Genomic DNA, 19,434 nt, shown 5'->3' on the forward strand with positions numbered 1-19,434 from the left:
AATCCAATGCTGTCCTGAAAGAAGTCAGCGTCTGTGGAGAGGCATCCAAATAAATCGCTGTGTCATCAGCCAACTCACTGTCAAGCAGCTCCTCTTCTCTTCTGATGGGAAGTCTCAGCCCAAAGATGTCAGCTTGAGATCTAACATAGATGCTCATAGCTTCGGCCACGAATAAAAAAAGGAAAGGAGCAAGGGGGCATCCCTGACGGACTGATCTCGAAATCTGAAATCTCTCACCCCTTACCCCACCAATAAGTACCTGGCTATGGGCTGATCTGTACAAAGAGGAAACACCTCTGATCCAAACATCAGTGAATCCAAAGCGTAGAAGGGTGCCCTCCAAAAAACTCCAATCTATTATCATAAGCTTTTTCAAAATCCAATAGTAGAATGGCAAGATTCTGGCCACTCTGCATGGCCCACTCTGCAGCTTCCCAAAAAGAAAAAATGTTATAAAAAGTACTTCTGCCATGCACAAATCCCGTCTGAGTGTCATGAATAAGATCAGGGAGAAGTGGCTGCAATCGGAGGCTGATAGCCTTGGCCAGAATCTTGTAACAAGTCCCCAGAAGTGTGATAGGCCTCCACTGGGACAATAAATTTCTGCTACTTCCTTTTGGGATAAGGTGGATGAGGCCCTCTGTAAGCGACTCAGGCATCTCGCCAGAGTCCCAAATGGCCTGCATGGCTGAAGTAATATAGTCTCCAATCATATCCCAAAATGCAATGAAAAAAGATGGGGTGAGGCCATCTAAACCTGGGCACTTGCCCTTGTGAAGGGCTGTAAGTGCAGTCTTGAACTCTGTGTTGGTGAAAGGTGCGTCAAGTAGAACATGCATATTCGGATTCACCAACACTGGGATACTCTGCCAAATAGCCTGTCTAGCATCCTCTATATCGTGTGTCTCAGGATCAGCAGTAAGGAGGGTGGCATAGAAATCTGAAGCTATGCGTAAGACGTCATCTGGCTCTGTCTGTAAAACCCCATGTGAGTCAATAAGCTGAGATACACTCTCTCTACTATGTCTAGGGCCAAGAGTAGAGAAAAAGTGTTTATTGACTCTACCACCCATCTGAATCCAGAAGGACTCCTGTGCATGAAAGGCATACTCTGCTCTCTGATCAAGCAATAACTGCAGATGAGCCCTCGCTGCAGCAAGGCGCTCCTGAATCCAAGCATCTGAAGGCCGTTTCTGCTCTTCCCTCTGCAAAGCTGCTAACTGCTGGCGAACACCAATCTCATGTATGAGAATATCTCGTCTCCTGGTAGAAGCAACTGAGCAGTAAAAGTCGCTAATACCAGAGAGGGCAGCGGCTAAATGTGATGGATGTGGCTGCCCACCCTGCACATGAGCAAACCATATCCGTAGGGCTGCCTCCGTAAGGTCCTCCTCTGTGTAAAAGGCATCTGGAATCCTGATGCTGGCAGATCTGCCTCTCAAGTGAGGCTCTGAGATCGCCAGAACAACAGGGAAGTGGTCTGAAGTGGAAACCCCCGCAGCAATGCATACCGATCCACCTCTGTCTAGTGCCCAGTCCTCTACATAAAATCTGTCAATGCGTGCATGAATAGGCATCTGTTGCCTCCTGTTCGACCAAGAGAACAGGAGGGATTGTGGCTGAATAAGAAAGGCATCATCACACCAAGTATCTCTGCCACAGAAATGGAAAAGGAAGGCATCCCAAGCTGCTCTCTCCTAAGAGTGAAGTCCGCCTTCTCTACCCCCTTTTTTGTCTGAAGGTAACTCGACCATGTTAAAGTCACCTCCAATCACCCAAGAATCCACAATGGGGGCCCAGGAGAGCAAAGTCTTCCACATAAGGACACGTTCCCCTCTAATGTTGGAGGCATATAGGTTGAGGAATCCAACCTTACGCCCTCCAATCAAAAGAATAATCCACTGAGCTCTAGAGGGGATAATGACTCCGTGCCCAACAACTAAGGGGAGAACCGACTGCGAAACTGAAATAGAAGTGCCTCCCCTAGTGCCCAAGGCAGGCGACAAAAAAGTATGGCCAGAAAGCAACTTGCCTGACTTGGCACAATCTCTATAATCCAGCTTGTGCTCTTGAATAAATAATATATCAATGGAACCCCCAGTAACACCTGGATGAAGCTGATCCCGGATCAGCTGTCTACGGCGGCGATGTGGGATGCCACCTAGGCCCTGTATGTTCCAACTGATAATCCTCATCGACGGGAGGATGTAGAGTGGAACACCTTACCCGACCTAGTGGCGGAAACAAACCCCTCAATAGGGGAAGACCTCCTGCTCGAGGAGGGAGGGAAGGAACCCAGTGGTGGAAAATCAATAGGGGAAAGGATCCTGGCACCTGAAGAAGAAGCCCTGTCAATAGGAAACCCAACCACTGGCTCCCCAAAAGTAGCGGGCACAAACTCCTCCTCTGGGAAATCTGAACTCTCTGCTAAGGCTGAAAACGAGTTCCTGTGGAGCAATCCAGACACCGGAGTACGAAGGATCCCTTGTGAGGGAAGAGGATCAACAGTGTAAGCTATCCCCTTCCCCCTATCCAAGGGAGGGAGTGAGGAATGCTCTCTATCCTGTGTCTGCCCAGCTGCGGAGATCTCTCCGTCCTCAAGAGGAACATCTGGCACTGTTGGATCTAAGGAAGAAGCTGCAACTGGGGAGGAGGTCGAAGCTTCAGCGTCTCGGACTGTGCAAGGTGAGACAGGAGGGACAGCTCGAGGTGAAGCAGAGTCTACTAAGGTACCCTCGTGAACTGAAGGAGGGACCTGCACACGTACTGGAACCCACTGTAAAGCGTCGCGTGTACCTGAGGGAGGTGGGGGTCGAGGAGCAGGTGAAGGACCTGTACCACCCCCTGTCGAGGCCGAGGAATAGGTACTGGACCTGTACCACCACCTGACTGAGCAGGACCGCCACGTGAAGAACGAGGAGCAGGAGCTGGACCTGTACCACCCCTCTGTCGAGGTCGAGGGGCAAGTGCCGGGTCTAATCCCCCCCCTGTCCCCCCTGTCGATGCCCTGAGGCGGTAGCTGTACGAGAGGGCTTCTTAGGCCTTTTCTTCTTCCTGGGGCAATCCCTGGCAAAGTGTCCCGAGGTCCTGCAAATCCTGCACTGGTCCTGCCTGCCTGAAATCTCCACTCTCTGGCGAAAAAAGGAACCATCCGGGCGCTGAATCATGACGTGGTCCATCTCGAGGTTAGGATACTTGCAAAGGACCCTAACTCTAGGAACCCCATCAGCCTTGGTTGCCTCTACTGCAGTCAATGGCAACCCAGGGAGGGGTGGGATCTCAGCAACTGCGCCAAAATGCTCCCCAATAACAGAAAGAAGTCGATGGTAAACCTGGGGAAGCCCGGGGAACCTGATGAAGAGCGAGAAGATTTTCTTATCTGCCTCTACTGGGTCGAAACCAATGTGAAAGGCTTCAAAGAAGATCTTCCTGTGTCCCAGGTGTAAAAACTCGGCCTTGAGCACAGTGCTTGCAGCCTCTGGAGTGTCAAAAACAACCTGGAAAAAACCTCGTCCCAGAAGGCGAACATCTAACAATCGAGGAGTGAGGTCTGGGGGGAGAGCCACAAGCATCCAGTCTCTGGCTTGGGATGTGGAGGGGTGAGACCCGAAGATGCGTGCTAGCAATGTGGTAGAGCATTCAATCTCTACATCCTTCTTGAGCTGCTGCAACTCGTCTTTAGAGAAAGTGATAGTTTTCGCGGCCGGTGGAGGTGGAGTAGGATTGGCTGACGGGGTATCCATCGCCAATCAAGGTGAGGAGGCCGACTCTAACAAAATAAAGGCTCCTTCCGTTCCAAAAAAGCTGCGGGGGGCAGAAGGAGGGGAAAGGAGGCAAGGAGGAAGCAGGGGGGAAGGGGAGGGAAGGAGGAGAGGGGCTGGGGCTGAGAGGGGAGAGGGGCAAGCTGAGAGGGAGGGAGGGGGCGTTGGAGGGGAGGGCTAAGAGGGAAAGGAGAGGAGAAGAAGGAGAGGGGAAGGAGAGAAGGGAAGGGCAGGAAAGGGGGGGGGGGGGGAGGGGGCGGAGAAGCAGGGAGGAGGCGGGGGGAGCAGGCTGAGAGGTAAGGAGAGGACTGAGAGGAAGAGAGGGGGCGGGAGAGCAGGCAGGAAGGGGGCGGGACAGCAGGGGGGAGGCGAAGGGCAAGCAAGGGAGGGGGCGGGACAGGGGGAAGGGGCGGAACAGCAGGGGGGAGGGGGCGGAACAGCAGGGGGGAGGGGGCGGAGACAGGGAGAGGGGGTGGAACAGCAGGGGGGAGGGGGCGGAGGCAGGGAGAGGGGGCGGAACAGCAGGGGGGAGGGGGCAGAAGCAGGGAGAGGGGGCGGAAGGGCAGGGGGAGGGAACGAGGGGCAGGCAGGGGGAGGGGGCGGAGCAGCAGGGGGGGAGGGGGGGGAGCAGCAGGGAGGGGGCGAGGGACAGGCTGAGGGGAGAGAGAGACGGGCTGAGGGAGGGGGAGCAGCAGGGGAACGGGGAGGAGCAGCAGCTCAGCCTCAGGCGAGGATGATTTGGATGGGGGTAGCCAGAATTTTCCATAGAGCTGTCCCACTTCATTTGCCTTGCATCCCTCACGGAATCTCTACATTTCTCATCTTCTTCCATCGTATTTACCCATTTTCTGTCCTAGCCTTGCAATCTCCCATAATCAGGACATCTCTCTCATTTTTTAATATTGCTATATCTACTTCTTGCTCAAAGAAGGGGTCATCTTGGCTTACACCGTCTTAATGTGGGGCATCATAGTTCAAGACATAGCACCCCGCCAGAAAGAAAGTATGGCATCCTTATTGAGAATTTGAGAATTTTAACTTGTGCATATTTTTGCATCCAATTGGCCTACTTGCACTTGCATAGGGTCTTGCGAACAAAGCAAATGATCCCTCCTCGCCTCTTACTTGTACATTTCTTTGACATCTGAACTTGAATGTACTTGTTGGTTTGCATGAATCTTACATGCATAGTTTTGGCCAATGAGAGATAATGCCCATATCTTCTACTAACATCTTGCAACATGCCCCCGTCCTCAACTGACAAGCATGGCAATTCCGAAAACTTGTATTCAAGATGCTCTCCGTGGTCCCGTAGGTTGCAAATTCCTACGTGGTTTGACTGGGCTCTCGTTTTGTGGGTCTTGGGTTCTTTATTGGTTGAGATTTCTTGCATGCTTTAGAGCGCTTTCTATGTTCCTTTTATTGTTTTTAGATGAGCTCTTGCCCACTTTAGAATTGCGTCCCTTGAAGAATAACTCAAGGTCCAATTGTTTCCAAGAATTGATGGGTTTGCCTTTATTGTCCTCAAATTCCTAAGCATTGAAACGTAACAATGGCATCCCTTGCCTAACAATGATGCAAAAATACCTGCACCGTCAAAGTTATATTATCTGGGTTCTCATTGTGTTATTCTATATCACCACATTATTGCATTTACTTAATCGTTCTTGTTGCTCCCTCATGACATCCTGCGATTCTTTGGCTAATGAAATCTGCGTGTTTTGGAGTGGCATTTTAAGCTCTCTCTCTTTCTTTTCAACCACGCCAGACAGAAGATGATTTTGTAACTTTTCAAGGTAAGGTAGTTATTTCTTTCTTTGCTCAACTTGATGATACAATTGCCTCCAATTCAAGTTCTTTTGAGCTAACTTGACTTGCATGCTGTCCCATTGTCAACACTGTACAATTTTGTATTGCAATTCTTGGTCTCCCTTCCATTTGTTGTACTTTTGTAAATTAATGTTTCTTGGACTTTGCCTTCTTAATGCAGTAGCAATTTTTGTGTTAGGTGTGTTGCACCACCTCTGATCACGTACACGGTATGATATGTACCGTTCGATATTAGTTTGGTATCAAAAGAACTAAAAAATCTTGAGTGTGCGTTCGATGGTACATTGGATACAAGGAATAAAAAAGACATATTTTAGAGTAGTTCATCGATCTTCTTCGGCAGCGCCTACGAGCGAGATTCCAGACTAGTCTTTTTGGGAAGTCTTCTTGGCTCTTTGGTTTTCATCCACCCTGACCAGAGTTTCATCGTTTCTTTGTTTGAGTACGCTATTGGGCACTCTCGACTTTATGGACAGACAGGAACTGTAAAGTCTTTGGTGATCCCATATCTTCATTGTTTAGTTTTTTTAAGCATTCTCTGCAGCAATCCTTCTTTGATTGCTTGCAGACGCACTGCATGGATCATGATGTATATTTAGCATACACTGAGATTTTCACGTGATGTATTTTTGGTTGTCTCATTTTGAGGTTGCTACTCTTGTAATATAATCAATCAAAAGTTTCCACTAAAAAAAAGTGTGTATAGGTATACATGTATATGTGTATGTGTGTGTGTGTGTGTGTGTGTGTGTGTGTGTGTGTGTGTGGGGATATATGGTGGCGAAAGAATCTCCGTAATTTATGGAGGAGCAAATTGCCTCTCAAGCAAAAGCTTTTCCTATGGCGTTGTCTTACAGGAACCTTATCCGTGGGGGTCACTCTTGCTCAACGCAGGATTGCATCTGCTTCTTGTCTTCGATGCATGGGCCCTTCTGAAACGGTGCCTCATTTGTTTTGGATGTGCTCCAGCACTAAGACCTTCATATGCAAAATTTCCATGTCGCTTCGCCTTCGTTTCCCCAACTCTCCTTTTGGGAAACATTTTTGGCTTTTTGGCAGACTTCCTACAACCCTGGTCCATTACTCTTTACTTTTGTAGTGGGTCAGATATTGGGCTTTTTGGACCATATTATAGGATCATAACATGAGATATTTTGGGAATCCGTTCTTGCAATCTTATGAATATTTCAGACTCTCCCTACGGCAATCTATCTATGATGCTTGCCATCAAGGAGATCTTCCTCAGTCATGCCTGGAAATAGTTTCTCTTTGCTTTTGATTTCCTGTTGAGGCTCTCTGTTTTTTTGAGACCCTCATGTAAATTTTGCTGATAATATAATCATGGATTTACCCCAAAAAAAAAAAAAGTGTGTGTGTGTGTGGTGTGGGGATATAGTGTGTATGTGTGTGTGTGTGTGTAAGGGCTCCAATGGAGAGCTCTGGAGCCCTAGTAGTCCTAGTCGACCCTCCGTCCCCCTTTGTTCCCTCCCTCGTTTTGCTTGTACAGCCCCCGTCTTTCACCTTGCAGCCTTCATCGCCATCCGTACAGCTCCCGTCAGCTGTACGGAATTTCGTACAGTCTGTACAGCCCCCCGACCCCTGCAGTTATCTACACAGCCTTCGGTTCAGCCCTTCATACAACCCTCCGTCCAGGCAGACGTGGTGCAGATGCCCGTACCTGCTTCATCCATATCTGCAAAATCCGTACAGGTTTCCCAGTTCGTACAGGATCCCGAAACATCTTTTGTTTTTTCTGCTTCCTCTATTCCTTCTGCTCGAGTCTTCATTCGACGGAAGCGCGGTGCTTTGCCTTCTTCATCCTCTTTCAAATTGGCAAAGCTTGATCTCGCAGATGGCCCTTCTTCTTCCCTGCAGGTGGATCTTCTACGTCAGTTATGCTCAGCCTCTGTCACAGATGTTCCTTCATTAGTTTCCCCGTTTGTTTGTTCTTTGGATTCTGCCCTTCTGGTTTCAGGTCTTCGATAGGCTCAGCAGTTTGGAGTCTGTCTCTACTTTATGGGCAGGGTTCTTTCTGCTGCTCAACTTCGTCGTTAGGCTGAAGTTGCAATGGGTCTGGATTGTATTTCCTCCTTTGTCTTTCTAGGTAAAGGATTTTATTATGCCCACGCTTCTTCGACTAATGTGGTGGAGCGGCTAGTCAGTCGTGCTGGTGTTCCTGGGGCTGGTTTCTTCGCTTATGTGATGCCCTGGGATCTACTTTTCGATCCTTCTGCTACCCTTCTGACTCACTGTCCGGTTTGAATTACTCTCAAAGCGCTGCGTGTGCCTCTTCTTCAGCATCTTCCAACTCTTGCAGCTTTTTTGGGAAGGTCTCTTCATGTTCCGAGATAGGAGTTCTTGCAAGCTTCCCGTGATGTTCGCCTTTGCGTTTTGTGGGATATGACGCAGCCCGTGCCATCTACTTTGGATCTTGATTTGGGATTTGCTATCTAATGCCTTTTTGTGTGGAGATTTTAATAACTCGCCTGCCATCCAAGACAACACCACTCATCGTTCTCACATGATCCCCACTGAGCTTCGACATTGGGAGGATATGCTTTCTTTCTTGCATGTAGAAGATTTATGGTTCTCAACAAGGGATAGAGATATGGGTTATACATACCGTCACAATGCCTTTACTCATTACAGGGCTCGACTTGACAGATGGCATTTGTTGCATGCTCAGCAGTATGCTAGTTTCACATGTGCACTATGGGTTGATCATTCCCTCTTGCTATCTGATTACTTTCCAGTATGCTTGACATTATCTATAGCACGTTTGACAGATGATATGCCTTTTTTTGGTCGTCGCCTACTCCATGTTAATAGTGCTTATTTGCTTCATCAACGATTTCAGAACATGGTGAGAGTGGCTGTCCGCCCCCTCCTCTTACATGCTCAGGAGGACATGGATTTCGCTTGGATCAGTCTAGCCCATCGCTTGCAGGCTGTTATTCAAGATTATGGACGGAGTTACATGGGAAACCTTAGGCTTAAGCTGAAATGGGCTCAATCTCACAAGCAACAAATGGATGTAATCAGCCCTTATAGGCAGCTCACCTCCTCTGAACATGATTCTTGTGCTTATGCGGTTCATATCATCCATCAAAATGATCTTCGCAAATTAAAGAAGTGGCAAATCCGAGCTCGCATGAAACCCCTTTTGGATAAGGGCTGCTCCTCCAAGGCCTTCTTTAAAAGCCTGCATGCGGATAGGCGAAAGGAGGATATTTGCAGGATCAGGCAAGATGATGGCACTTGGACCACCTCCAAATCAGAATTGGAATCGCAATGCTCTAGTCATTTCCAACATCTCTTTTCTCCTCAGCCTGATCATTCGATGCAAGTGAATTCAGCTAGGTCTCAATTTCTTATGCATGTTCAGCCCATATTGTCTCGGGAACAGGCTCATGCATTGGAGCAGCCCTTTATGCTTAATGAACTGGATGATGCTTTGAGTCATTTACGTAAAGGCAGCACGTATACTACAAACAACAACCCCAATATATCTGTAGGTGTCAAAAAGCCTCGGAATCTTGCAGGGATGGATTGACTGTTGAATTTTTCCGTGCATTTTGGGGTGATCTCAAGAACACTCTTCTTCTTATGATCAATCATGCTTGGGCAGAACAATCTCTTCCTCCTCCTTGGAAACATGGCCTTGTCAAATTGATCCCCAAAAAAAGGTTGTGTGAGACAATGGCTGATTGGTGGCCCATATCTCTTATGCCAGTCATTTACAAACTCATTGCCAAAATGATTGTCCTCAGGGTTCGATTTATCTTGCAAGTAGGACTTCATCCCAGGCAGTAAAGACATATTACTGACAATATCTCCAATGCTTTGCTTGCAATTGAGTATGCCTAATATTCTAAACAAGATGTTCTCATTCTGCAAGTGGACATTGCGAAAGCATTTGATAGTGTCCATTGGGATTTTATTTCTCAAACTATGCATAAATTGGGATTTGGCCCTCGGCTGGTCCATATTATTTACTTGTTCTATTCTCATGCCACTGCGCAGTGTTTGCTGTGGTGGGTTGTCAAGAATATGGACTATGACCCGCTCAGTAAGACAGGGTTGCCCTCTTAGTTCGCCCTGTACGCCATTGCTACTCATCCGTTATTGTTGCATATGGACCATCTTGCAGATACAGGGCAGCTTCATGGCTTGCAAATTCCAGGGGCACAGCCGTTTCTTGCACATGCATATGCTGATGATTCATATTTCATGCCCAGGAATTCTCAAAGTGACCTTTCTCATTTGATGCATACTCTGAATGATTTTGGCATAGCTGCTGGACTGCATATTAACTTTCAGAAATTGAATCTTCTAGCATTGACAGAAGCTGATTGGCATGCACTTCTCTGGCCAGGCCATGTTATTTCTTCCCATACTATTGTGAGGCATTTAGGGTATCCCATTGGCTGGAATATTACCCCTCAACAACAACTCAAATGGGTGCTTCAAAAGATTAATAAGAAGTTGGAATATTGGCATTTGTCCACTTGGCCTCTACATGTTCGACTTCGGATAGTACAGTCTATCATTATGACATATGTGCAATTTTATTTGCCTCTTCTTCCTTGGTCTTTTAAGCATTTGGCCTCCTATATGTCCCAGGCTATGGAGATATTTTGGAAAAGCAAATCTCACAAAAAGGCTTTGCGACTACTTCCCATGCAGTCTATTTGTTCTCCTAAGACTCATGGGGGACTGAATATTCTCAATCTTCAGTTTCATATGTTGGCAAGAAAGAGCACTATGATTGCTGTTTTTTTTCAGCAAAAACAGCCATGGGCTATTATGTTAGCAGCTATGTGTGGAAACATGACGTCCCATGCATATGGGCATTGGATTACAGATCACTGGGAAGCAGTCATGACCACATTTCAGGGGAAAATTCCTGGTTGTCTTGTTTCTATTGCTTTTATTCATGATTGGAAGAGAATTCTTTCTTATGCTAAATGGTCAGGTGCTTCTTCGCATCATGGTAATTCTCTTCGCTTGGAAAGCATCCATTGGAGCACGGTGTTTGAATCGCCTCTTGCTTCACAGGCACCTATTAAAGCATATAATCTTATGAAATTGGGCATAAGATTTGTCGGAGATGTTGTGGATCAACATGGTTATGTGCTTTCATTTCCACAAGCTTGCAGGACATTCCCCTTGGGTTTGCATCATAGGCCAATTTGGAGAATACTTACAACTATGTTGCAGCCATTTGTTCCTGTTCCTCCACGTACACGACAGATTACTGGACTGGAATCTGACTTCCTTATCTCCCGCTACCTGTTCACTTTCAATGCATAATGTGGCCTCTTGGATGGTCTACAGATTTCTTCTTCCACCGCCATGGATTGATAAGCATGCCAACACTCTTTGGAATTTGGATAGGCCTTTATCTTGGTGGCAATCACAACTCAAGAAAATTTGGAAAGCTAAATTGCCATTGAAACAGAGGCTTTTCTTTTGGAGATGTATAGTGGGAGCTTTTTCCATTGGGGTGAAATTGGCAGCACATCGTATTGCTTCCTCTTCCTGCCCCCGTTGCTCTCATCACCGTGAGACAGTTCCCCATTTGTTATGGTCTTGCCCGCACTCTCGGATATTGATCACTCATGTCTCTCATTTGCTGTGGCTTCGGTTTCCCTCTATCACATTCGGGAAACTCTTCTGGATGTTTGGATGCTTCTCATCTCAGATGTCTCCATTCCTCCTTTTCTTTCAGTGGGCTCGTTTTTGGGTACTATGGACTATTTGGACACAGAGATTGCATTCTAGGATGGGACAATAGTTTCCTCAGGCATATGCTTTCTTCAGAATGTCCCTCAAGCAATCTTTATATGATAGTTATGTTGCGAGGGACTTGGATGCTACTAGCCTTGAAGTGTTTTCTGACTGTTTTTGAGTTCTTCCATTAGGCTCTCTTTTGGAGTCTAATGTCATGTACATTGATTTCATGTTAATAATATAGTTACTGGTTTCACAAAAAAAAAGTGTGTGTGAGAGAGAGAGAGAGAGAGAGAGAGAGAGAGAGAGAGAGAGAGAATCTATTAATGTCGACGGGAGACCAACAGGTCTATGGGACAGTAAAAAACCATCTAGTACATTGAAGGAAATGGAGATGAGAGCAAGAGAGCAAACCACACCAATGTATTGAAAGAGATAAGAAAAACAAGATACAAGCCTAAGGTTTTGTCTTAGTGACAAAACCTTATCCTAACTACTAACTGTAGTTAAGGTCCTAACTGTGGTTAGGGGAAAAAACCTCTAATGAGGAAAAAGTGCCCCTAACCTCCTTATTGGTCATACATTGGTCATTGCCATGAATTATGGCAATAATTCCAACATCCCCCTGCAGTGCCAATGGGATGATGTACAAGGAAAGGATCAATTACCAAAAGGAAATAAGTTTAGGGCACTGCGAATTTCGAAATCCCTCAAACTTCTCACTTGGAAGTGCTTTGGTGAAGATTTCTGCAACATTGTCATGTGTGGAGACATAGAGCATACTGATGTCCCCTGTATGCAACTTCTCTCTGAAATAATGATAATGAACCTCAATGTGCTTCGTGTGAGCATGAAGCACAGGATTCTTTGCAATTGCTATAGCACTCTGACTATGAGTGAGAATTGGAGAAGGACCCTCCAATGATTAATGAAGATCAGCAAATAAGTGGCGTAACAAACCAACACCAATTAATTCCACAACCCTTTGCAACTAACTTATAGATTTATGCCTAACAAAAACTACTATGACACCTTTAGAAAACTAAACCATGAGCAACGTATTATAGTGGAGGACATAGCGGTCAAAAAAGGATTAACCGAGGAAAAAATTCCATCTATTCCTATCAAGGTATGCTAGCACAGGGAAAACCTTCACTTTGTTGCTTCTTGTCCAAGCTCTATTGCGACATTCCTCACATACACAAACATCTAACCTAGAGTTGCCTAAGGATCTGCTATTGTCATACACCGGAAAGGTTGCATACAACATAGGAGAGACAACAATACACTGAGCGCTCCACTTGCCTTTCTTGATTTCTGCTTACGTGAGCCTCTTGGCAGCCAAATACTCTCCACTCTTGAAAAAATCTTAGAGCTTCTTGTTTTCAACGAGGTGTCCTTAATAGGGCAAAACACATTCATTACAGCTGACATGTGCTTGCGAAAGATCAAACACAACCATGCTGAGCCATTCGGAGGCTAGATGTTCTACTGCAGACCTTTGCCAAGCAAGCCCCATAAAGGACTCATGGATTTTCTCAGAATGGCCAACCAACTCTATATTGATTCCTCATTCTAGAAAGACAAAGCTGCCCTGTACTCAGCTTCACATGAGGAAGTAGCCACAATAGATTGTTTTTTACTTAGCCAAGAAATGCAAGCATGTCCCAAAATGAAACAATTACCACTTGTGGACTGCCTAGTGTCATAATCTCCAACCCAATCTGAGTCATTGTAAGCATGCATCTGCAAGTCACCCGCCCTGGGAAACACAAGCCATAAGACTTTGTGCCTTGCAAGTAACGGAAGATGCGTTTTATAGCCTGCCAATGTGTTGTCTTTGGGCTGTGCATAGATCTGCTCACCTGTGACTGCAAACTGAATATCGGGCCATGTATTGCACAAATAAATGAGGCATCCTATAGCCTACCTGTAGAGTGTGGCATCTACTGACTCACCTGCATCATACATAGTAAGCTTCAGCCCTGGCTCCATGGGAGTGGCTATAGGCTTGCAATCTTGCATGTTGAACCACCCAACATATACTTGGATTGAGACATAATAATGCCACATCTCTCTTGTATAAATTGGATCCCCAAATAAAAATGTAGTATGCCCAAATCTAGCGTGTCAAATGTAGCTTTCAATTCAGCTTTGAAATCTGCAATTTTTTCGTCATGTGACCCTGTGAGCCGCATGTCATCTACATAAAGATTGATGACTAAAATATCCCCCCCTCCCAATCCTTCTTGATGTAGAGGGTACTTCCAATTGAAGCGCCTTGTTGGTCAGAAAGGCATCAATCTTGGAGTACCATGCACGTGGGGCTTGTTTCAGCCCGTTTGAGAAAGGTTGTTTTTACAACTGATGAACATTCCAATCAAAATGTGCAGCCATAGGAATAACTGATCTGATAGTGGTCATCCTAGAAGTAGGAGCAAATGTCTCCTCATAATCTATGTCTTTCTTCTGAGCATAAACTTTTGCAACCAGCCGTGCCTTGTACCTATCAATGGACCCATCTGACTTCCTTTCGACTTTGAAAGGCAAATCCATGAGAGTCCATGTCTGATTTTTCTCAATAGACTGCAACTCATCCTGCATGGCATGCATCCAATTTACATTATCTTTGGCTTCTTAAAAAGTATCAGGCTCTCTCTCATCAAGAAGAGTACCTGCATAAGCTGATTCAACAAAAAAAGCCCCCCCCCTTCCTGCCTTGCTGCATGACGAGTTCTGCTAGGCAAAGGAGCATCAAGTCTACTCTCCCTGAGGGCTTGGAGCAGCCAATTCGGAACAGTTTTGGCTGCGTGTATTTCTGTAAGTTTTGGCTGCGTGTATTTTTGTAATCTCTTGCCTGACAGCATCTTCCAATGCCTGTGGAGGAACTAAATCAGCCGGTGGCTGAATCGGGGCATGTGGAATAGGAGGAGCTTGCTGTAAATGCTGATTTTCAGCAGGGATGTCAGATGCGGAACCCAAAGCAATGGCTAGTAATACCTCAAAAACATCATCTGATGTAGAAGAAGCTGGCACATTAAATTCAGCCTTGTGTATGTGCTGAATTTTCTGAAAAGATTACATCTTTGCTGACAAAAATCTCGCGTTTAGTAGGATTGTAGAGACGGTAACCTTTGCTCTTTGCACTATACCCAAAAGCTTATGTCGAAACTCAACAGGCACATGGGCATATGCAACACATCCAAAGACACAAAAACATCATCTGATGTAGAAGAAGCTGGCACATTAAATTCAGCCTTGTGTATGTGCTGAATTTTCTGAAAAGATTACATCTTTGCTGACAAAAATCTCGCGTTTAGTAGGATTGTAGAGACGGTAACCTTTGCTCTTTGCACTATACCCAAAAGCTTATGTCGAAACTCAACAGGCACATGGGCATATGCAACACATCCAAAGACACAAAAATGTTCCACTGAAGGCTTTCTCCCATGCCAAAGTTCATAAGGAGTCTTTGTTTTCAAAGCCTTAGTGGGAGCTCGATTCAAAACATAGTTGGCACACATAGACCCTCAAGCCAAAACCTGTGAGGCAACTTTTTGCTTGTGAGCATGCATCTATCCATCTCCATAAGAGTTCTATTCTTCTGCTCAGCTTTGCCATTTTGTTGAGGGGTGAGCCTCACTGTAAGTTGATGTGTGATGCCTTTCTCTTTCAAATAAGCCTCAAATTCATGAGACATAAACTCCCCCCTTGTATCTATGCGTAGAATCTGAACAGTGAGTCCTGGTTTCATTCTCAACCTTTGCCACAAAGTGTCGAAAATGCTTAAACACATCTGATTTTTTCTTTAAACTATAGACCCAAGTGTAGTTTGAGTAGTCATCAATAATTGTGACATAATAGAGATAACCACCCAATGCAGGAGTCCTCATGGGACTCAGACATCACTATGAATGAGCTGTAATTTCCGAACAGCTCTTATCGCATTATCCTTTTTTAAGGGAAACATGTGTATCGTCCCAAGTATGCACCCTTCACAAGTATGAGGGGGAGGTGACATAACTCATATGTCCATATTTGGCATGCCATAACTCCGCATTCTGCATAGCAACAGTGGGAGTAGAAACTGCAAGATCTGGTCTTTTCTATAAAATATCAAGCTGAAAAAGACCACGAAATAGCGTGCCAGATAGTCTCAAGGCATAATCATCTTCTTTATCTCGAAATGCACACTTGTCATCTTCAAAGACAACCTGAAATCCTATTTTATTGAGAGAGAACACTGAAAGCAAATTCTTCTTGATTCCAGGTACATAAAGCACATCATGAATTCTGAAATTTGTGCCATCTGTGGTTGTAAGTACAATCTCACCAATACCACGAACTGAATAAGAAGAATCATTTGCACAAGATACCCTTTTTCCAGCGGGTGATGGTAGAGAATCAAACAAACACTTCTTGGAAGTGATATGTTTGTGGCACCACTATCAAAATACCAATTATTCAATGTCTCATTGACATTGAAAATGCATGCATCCTTAGAAGGATCATAAGTGCAAGTCAAAAAAGCATAAGAGTCATCCTCAAATGTGGCTATAGTATCTGGAGCATGCACGTGAAAATTAGAAATGCAAGTTAAAAAGCCATAGTCTTCTTCCACTAAGTTGGTTGAAGCATCACCACCATCATGTGCATGAGGAGTTGAATCTGTGACAGCCATGCTTGAGTCTTTTTTCATTTCCTTGGCAATTCTTTTCTTGCATTCTCCTATGTAGTGGCTTGGCTTCTTGCAATAATGACAAACGTCCTTTTTCCTGGGCTTCTCTGCATCACTCTTAGCCTTGTAATTAGGCTCTCCAGAATCAGCTTTATGCTGATGTGTAGGCTGATTTGCATGCTACTTATGCTGCCTCTTCCCTTTGGGCTTGAATTTCGAAAGCATGGCATGCTTACCAGCCCGTGAAGCCATGTTCTTCTTGGTTTGTTCTTCCTGCAACAAAAGCCATATCAACTCATGAAAGGTGAGAGGGTTGCCAACCCCCTCAAAGACAAGTTCAATGAGGTGTGAAAACCAAGATAAGACTCAGTTCAAAGTCATAGTAACCATCTCAGAATCATCAATATTCAACAATTGCTCTCGCAAATCCTGAAGTTTGGTGAGGTGCTCAGACATAGAGTCACCCTCATCCATATGAGTATGAGTCAACTGTCTCTTCAGGAAAGAGACCTTGGCATCATTGCGGGCTGCAAACATACTCTCCAAAATATCCCAAGCTGCCTTTGAGGTCTTGCAGGACCGAATGTGCGGAATAATAAACCTTTTGACAAAAAGAGAGATTACTGAAAGTGCTTTTGCATCACGTGAATCCCACCTTTTCTGTTCCTGTGTGGGAGGCACAACTGTAGCAGGCACTGCTCGAGGCTACTCATATGCTCTTTGAAGTTTTGGATAGATGGTGGATATACTTGGATGATGTAGCACCTTAAACTTGGGGAAGCTTCAAAATAGATTTTGGGAAATAGCTTTTGCATGAACATGAAGCTTCTTGAGTTTGGGATGAATATATTTAAGGTAGTGAAACTTGTCAGTGAATGAGTATTTTAAACTCATTATGACATTTTGTAGAAGTCAAAGATCATATGTTTGGCTTGAACAACAGAATCAAAGTTAAAGTTCGACGTAGCTATTGCTATAGCTTTCAACTACGAGGATGTGAGATGTAGATCTAGAAGTTTTTAAGCCATGTTCTTGGGAAAGTGTATGTAAAGGTCTTGACAATTTAAACAAAGTTTGTAAGTAAGGTTGCCAGATAGCAGCTTCGTAATGAAGTCAAGATGGTGAAGGCGAACCGTAGTGGCATTATTGTGAAAAGAGACCTTCATCTATTACACCTCAAGCATGGCAGAAATTTCCATTGTCTATGAGTAGAAGTTGAAAGCGAGAAAGGAAGGTTTGTACTTTGGATGTCTCCAACAACATAGGTGGAGGGATTGTCCAAGGGACAAAGGTTGTTGCATGACTGAGATGGTTGTCACAGAGGGTGATTCTAGCATGGAAGGTAGCTTTGGCGCGCTGCTAAGTTATTGATTCAGCCGGTAGGTACTTCATGGATGTGTGATTCTATCTTACTTTGTGTTTGTCAGAGAAAGGGTACAGTTGACGACATTCTTTTAGTGAAAATTGTTGCATGGCCGAGATGGTTGTCATAGAGTTTGATTCTAGAATGAAAGGTAGCCTTGATGCTAATGAGTTACTGATTTAGCCAAGTGTGACTACATAAAGGTACGATTCTATTGTAATGTGTGTGTTTGTGATAGAAAGGGTGCACTTGACAATATTCTCTCAAAGTTTGCAGCAACGGCATATTCAGTTTTAGTTGAAATGGAATGAACACAAAGTGTTAGTAGTTATAGTTAGTAGATCGAAGCTTAATACTTTTCCACTTGATTAGATCTTCAAGGTGAAGATGCTAGGTGAAAGTCCAACAAAAGTGTTGGACTAAAGGGTTGCAAAGTTGGAACTTCAAATTCAAGACTATGTAGAGAAGGTAGATTTTGAGTAAGGAAAACTAGCTCATGTGTATATAGCTCTTTGGATGGGATGGCATTCTAGGAGGCACCCGTTTCCTCTGGGAAACAATGGGAATTTGGTCCTCAAATTTGCTCAAAATATGCCCCTGCTGCATGTGCGTGACCTGCAGGGACGTATGTGCAGCAAATCCGAAAGGTAAACATTTGTGTGACATGTTCAAACTCATATGCATTGATAATGTGAGCAAGGAGCTTGGTAGTTTATTGGCAAATTATAGGGTTTGATCATTGTGAAGACTAAGATTACTGCTTAGGAATAAAGCTTGTGAATTGGACACCTTCTTTTAAGTTGATGAACTGATCGTGTCGGGTGTAGGTTACTTTGGCATTCAAGTTAAAATTAGAGCAAGCTTTTGAATTTTGATTACCCTTTGCTTAAAGATAGTGGAAGTAAAGCTAGTAAGAAACTTCATATTCTTTAACTTACTCCTTTCCCAGCTTGTATCTTTCTATCCATTTTGGATTAATATCTGTATCAAGTATTGGAATTGATGCTCTTTAAAAAAGTTAAAGCTTGCATCCTTTGTGGTCTTTCTTTTAACTTGTCAGTTGGTGTTGTGGCCATCGTACATCTACAGAGTGCGTTGCATGTCTTGATAGATTTTAAAGAGTTCATGTGAGCACTTGCTTCACCTGCTTTGTTTGCAGGAAAGCTGTGCATTAAAAAGGTGCTTTTGAGCAATTGCCTTGCCGAATTGATGGAACTTCATCAGGTACCATGTCTGACATCTGGAACTCACGGAGTGTTAATATTTAATCTTTTCGTCTGTGTGTGTCCAGAGCTTTAGATGGTTTTTTATTTTAGGAAGCACTCATCCCCGATGCATGTACAACTTTGCTCGTCTCATCTTTTGCTGAAAACACGACTATATTGCATGCTGGATGCATAATTTTTTGGCTTTCAGTAAATTTACATTTTATTGACTTTATCATATCTTTGAAGTATTCAGAGATAGGCTGAGAAATCCCGTTCTAGGCTCTGGTAGATGTCCCTCAAACCTAGGTTTTATGGGAAGCTTATGCATAACTTGCTAGCGACCACTTTGTCTTGCAGAAAGCTAGAGGGTTTTCCAATTTAATTGACAATGGTTTAGCTTGTAGCGGAATCCGTTCTAGTTGAGAACTTGTCTTTGTCATTCTCTTAGTGTAATATCTATGAATTATTGTGAGCAAAATGTGAGTGGACTATTTTGTATAGATAGTAGGAAAGAGGGAAATGGCACCAAATATGCAACAAATTGCTGTCTCAATTGTGAGACAGATGAGACACCGGTATTTACAGTTGTGAGAAACACCAGTATTTACTAGTTATGAGAAAGATGGCTGTATAAACGTCTTTCTCAAAAGTTTTGAAAAAGATGAGATAAGCTGTAAATATACAGAAATGACGCAAAATCTGTGACAAATAGAGGTCTGGTGAAGCGTGCCATCTAGAGGAAGTCACCAAAAGCCCCAAAAGCTGTTTTTCATAATAACTCCAGTCATGCAGAAGACGCAGTTACTCCAGTTATGTAGAAGATGCAGTAACTCTAGTTATGTAGAAGAGGCAGCAAGTGCA

At 44.5% G+C, this 19,434-nt stretch overlaps 1 protein-coding gene across 2 annotated transcripts in view; it reads left to right on the top strand.

Moving 5' to 3' along the window:
- Positions 1-19,434, top strand: part of FASS (tonneau 2 (TON2)) — an 82,048-nt gene that overhangs the window by 27,407 nt on the left and 35,207 nt on the right. For both annotated transcript variants that reach the window (XM_087395694.1, XM_087395693.1), the window contains exon 8: positions 18,525-18,589. In XM_087395694.1, coding sequence (XP_087251820.1) covers positions 18,525-18,589 — 65 coding nt within the window. The remainder of the gene's footprint in view (positions 1-18,524; positions 18,590-19,434) is intronic.

This window comes from Dipteris shenzhenensis, chromosome 24, assembly GCF_047967505.1.
Source record: "Dipteris shenzhenensis isolate YYH24624 ecotype China chromosome 24, Dip_SZ_1.0, whole genome shotgun sequence".
Classification (NCBI taxonomy): Eukaryota; Viridiplantae; Streptophyta; class Polypodiopsida; order Gleicheniales; family Dipteridaceae; genus Dipteris; species Dipteris shenzhenensis.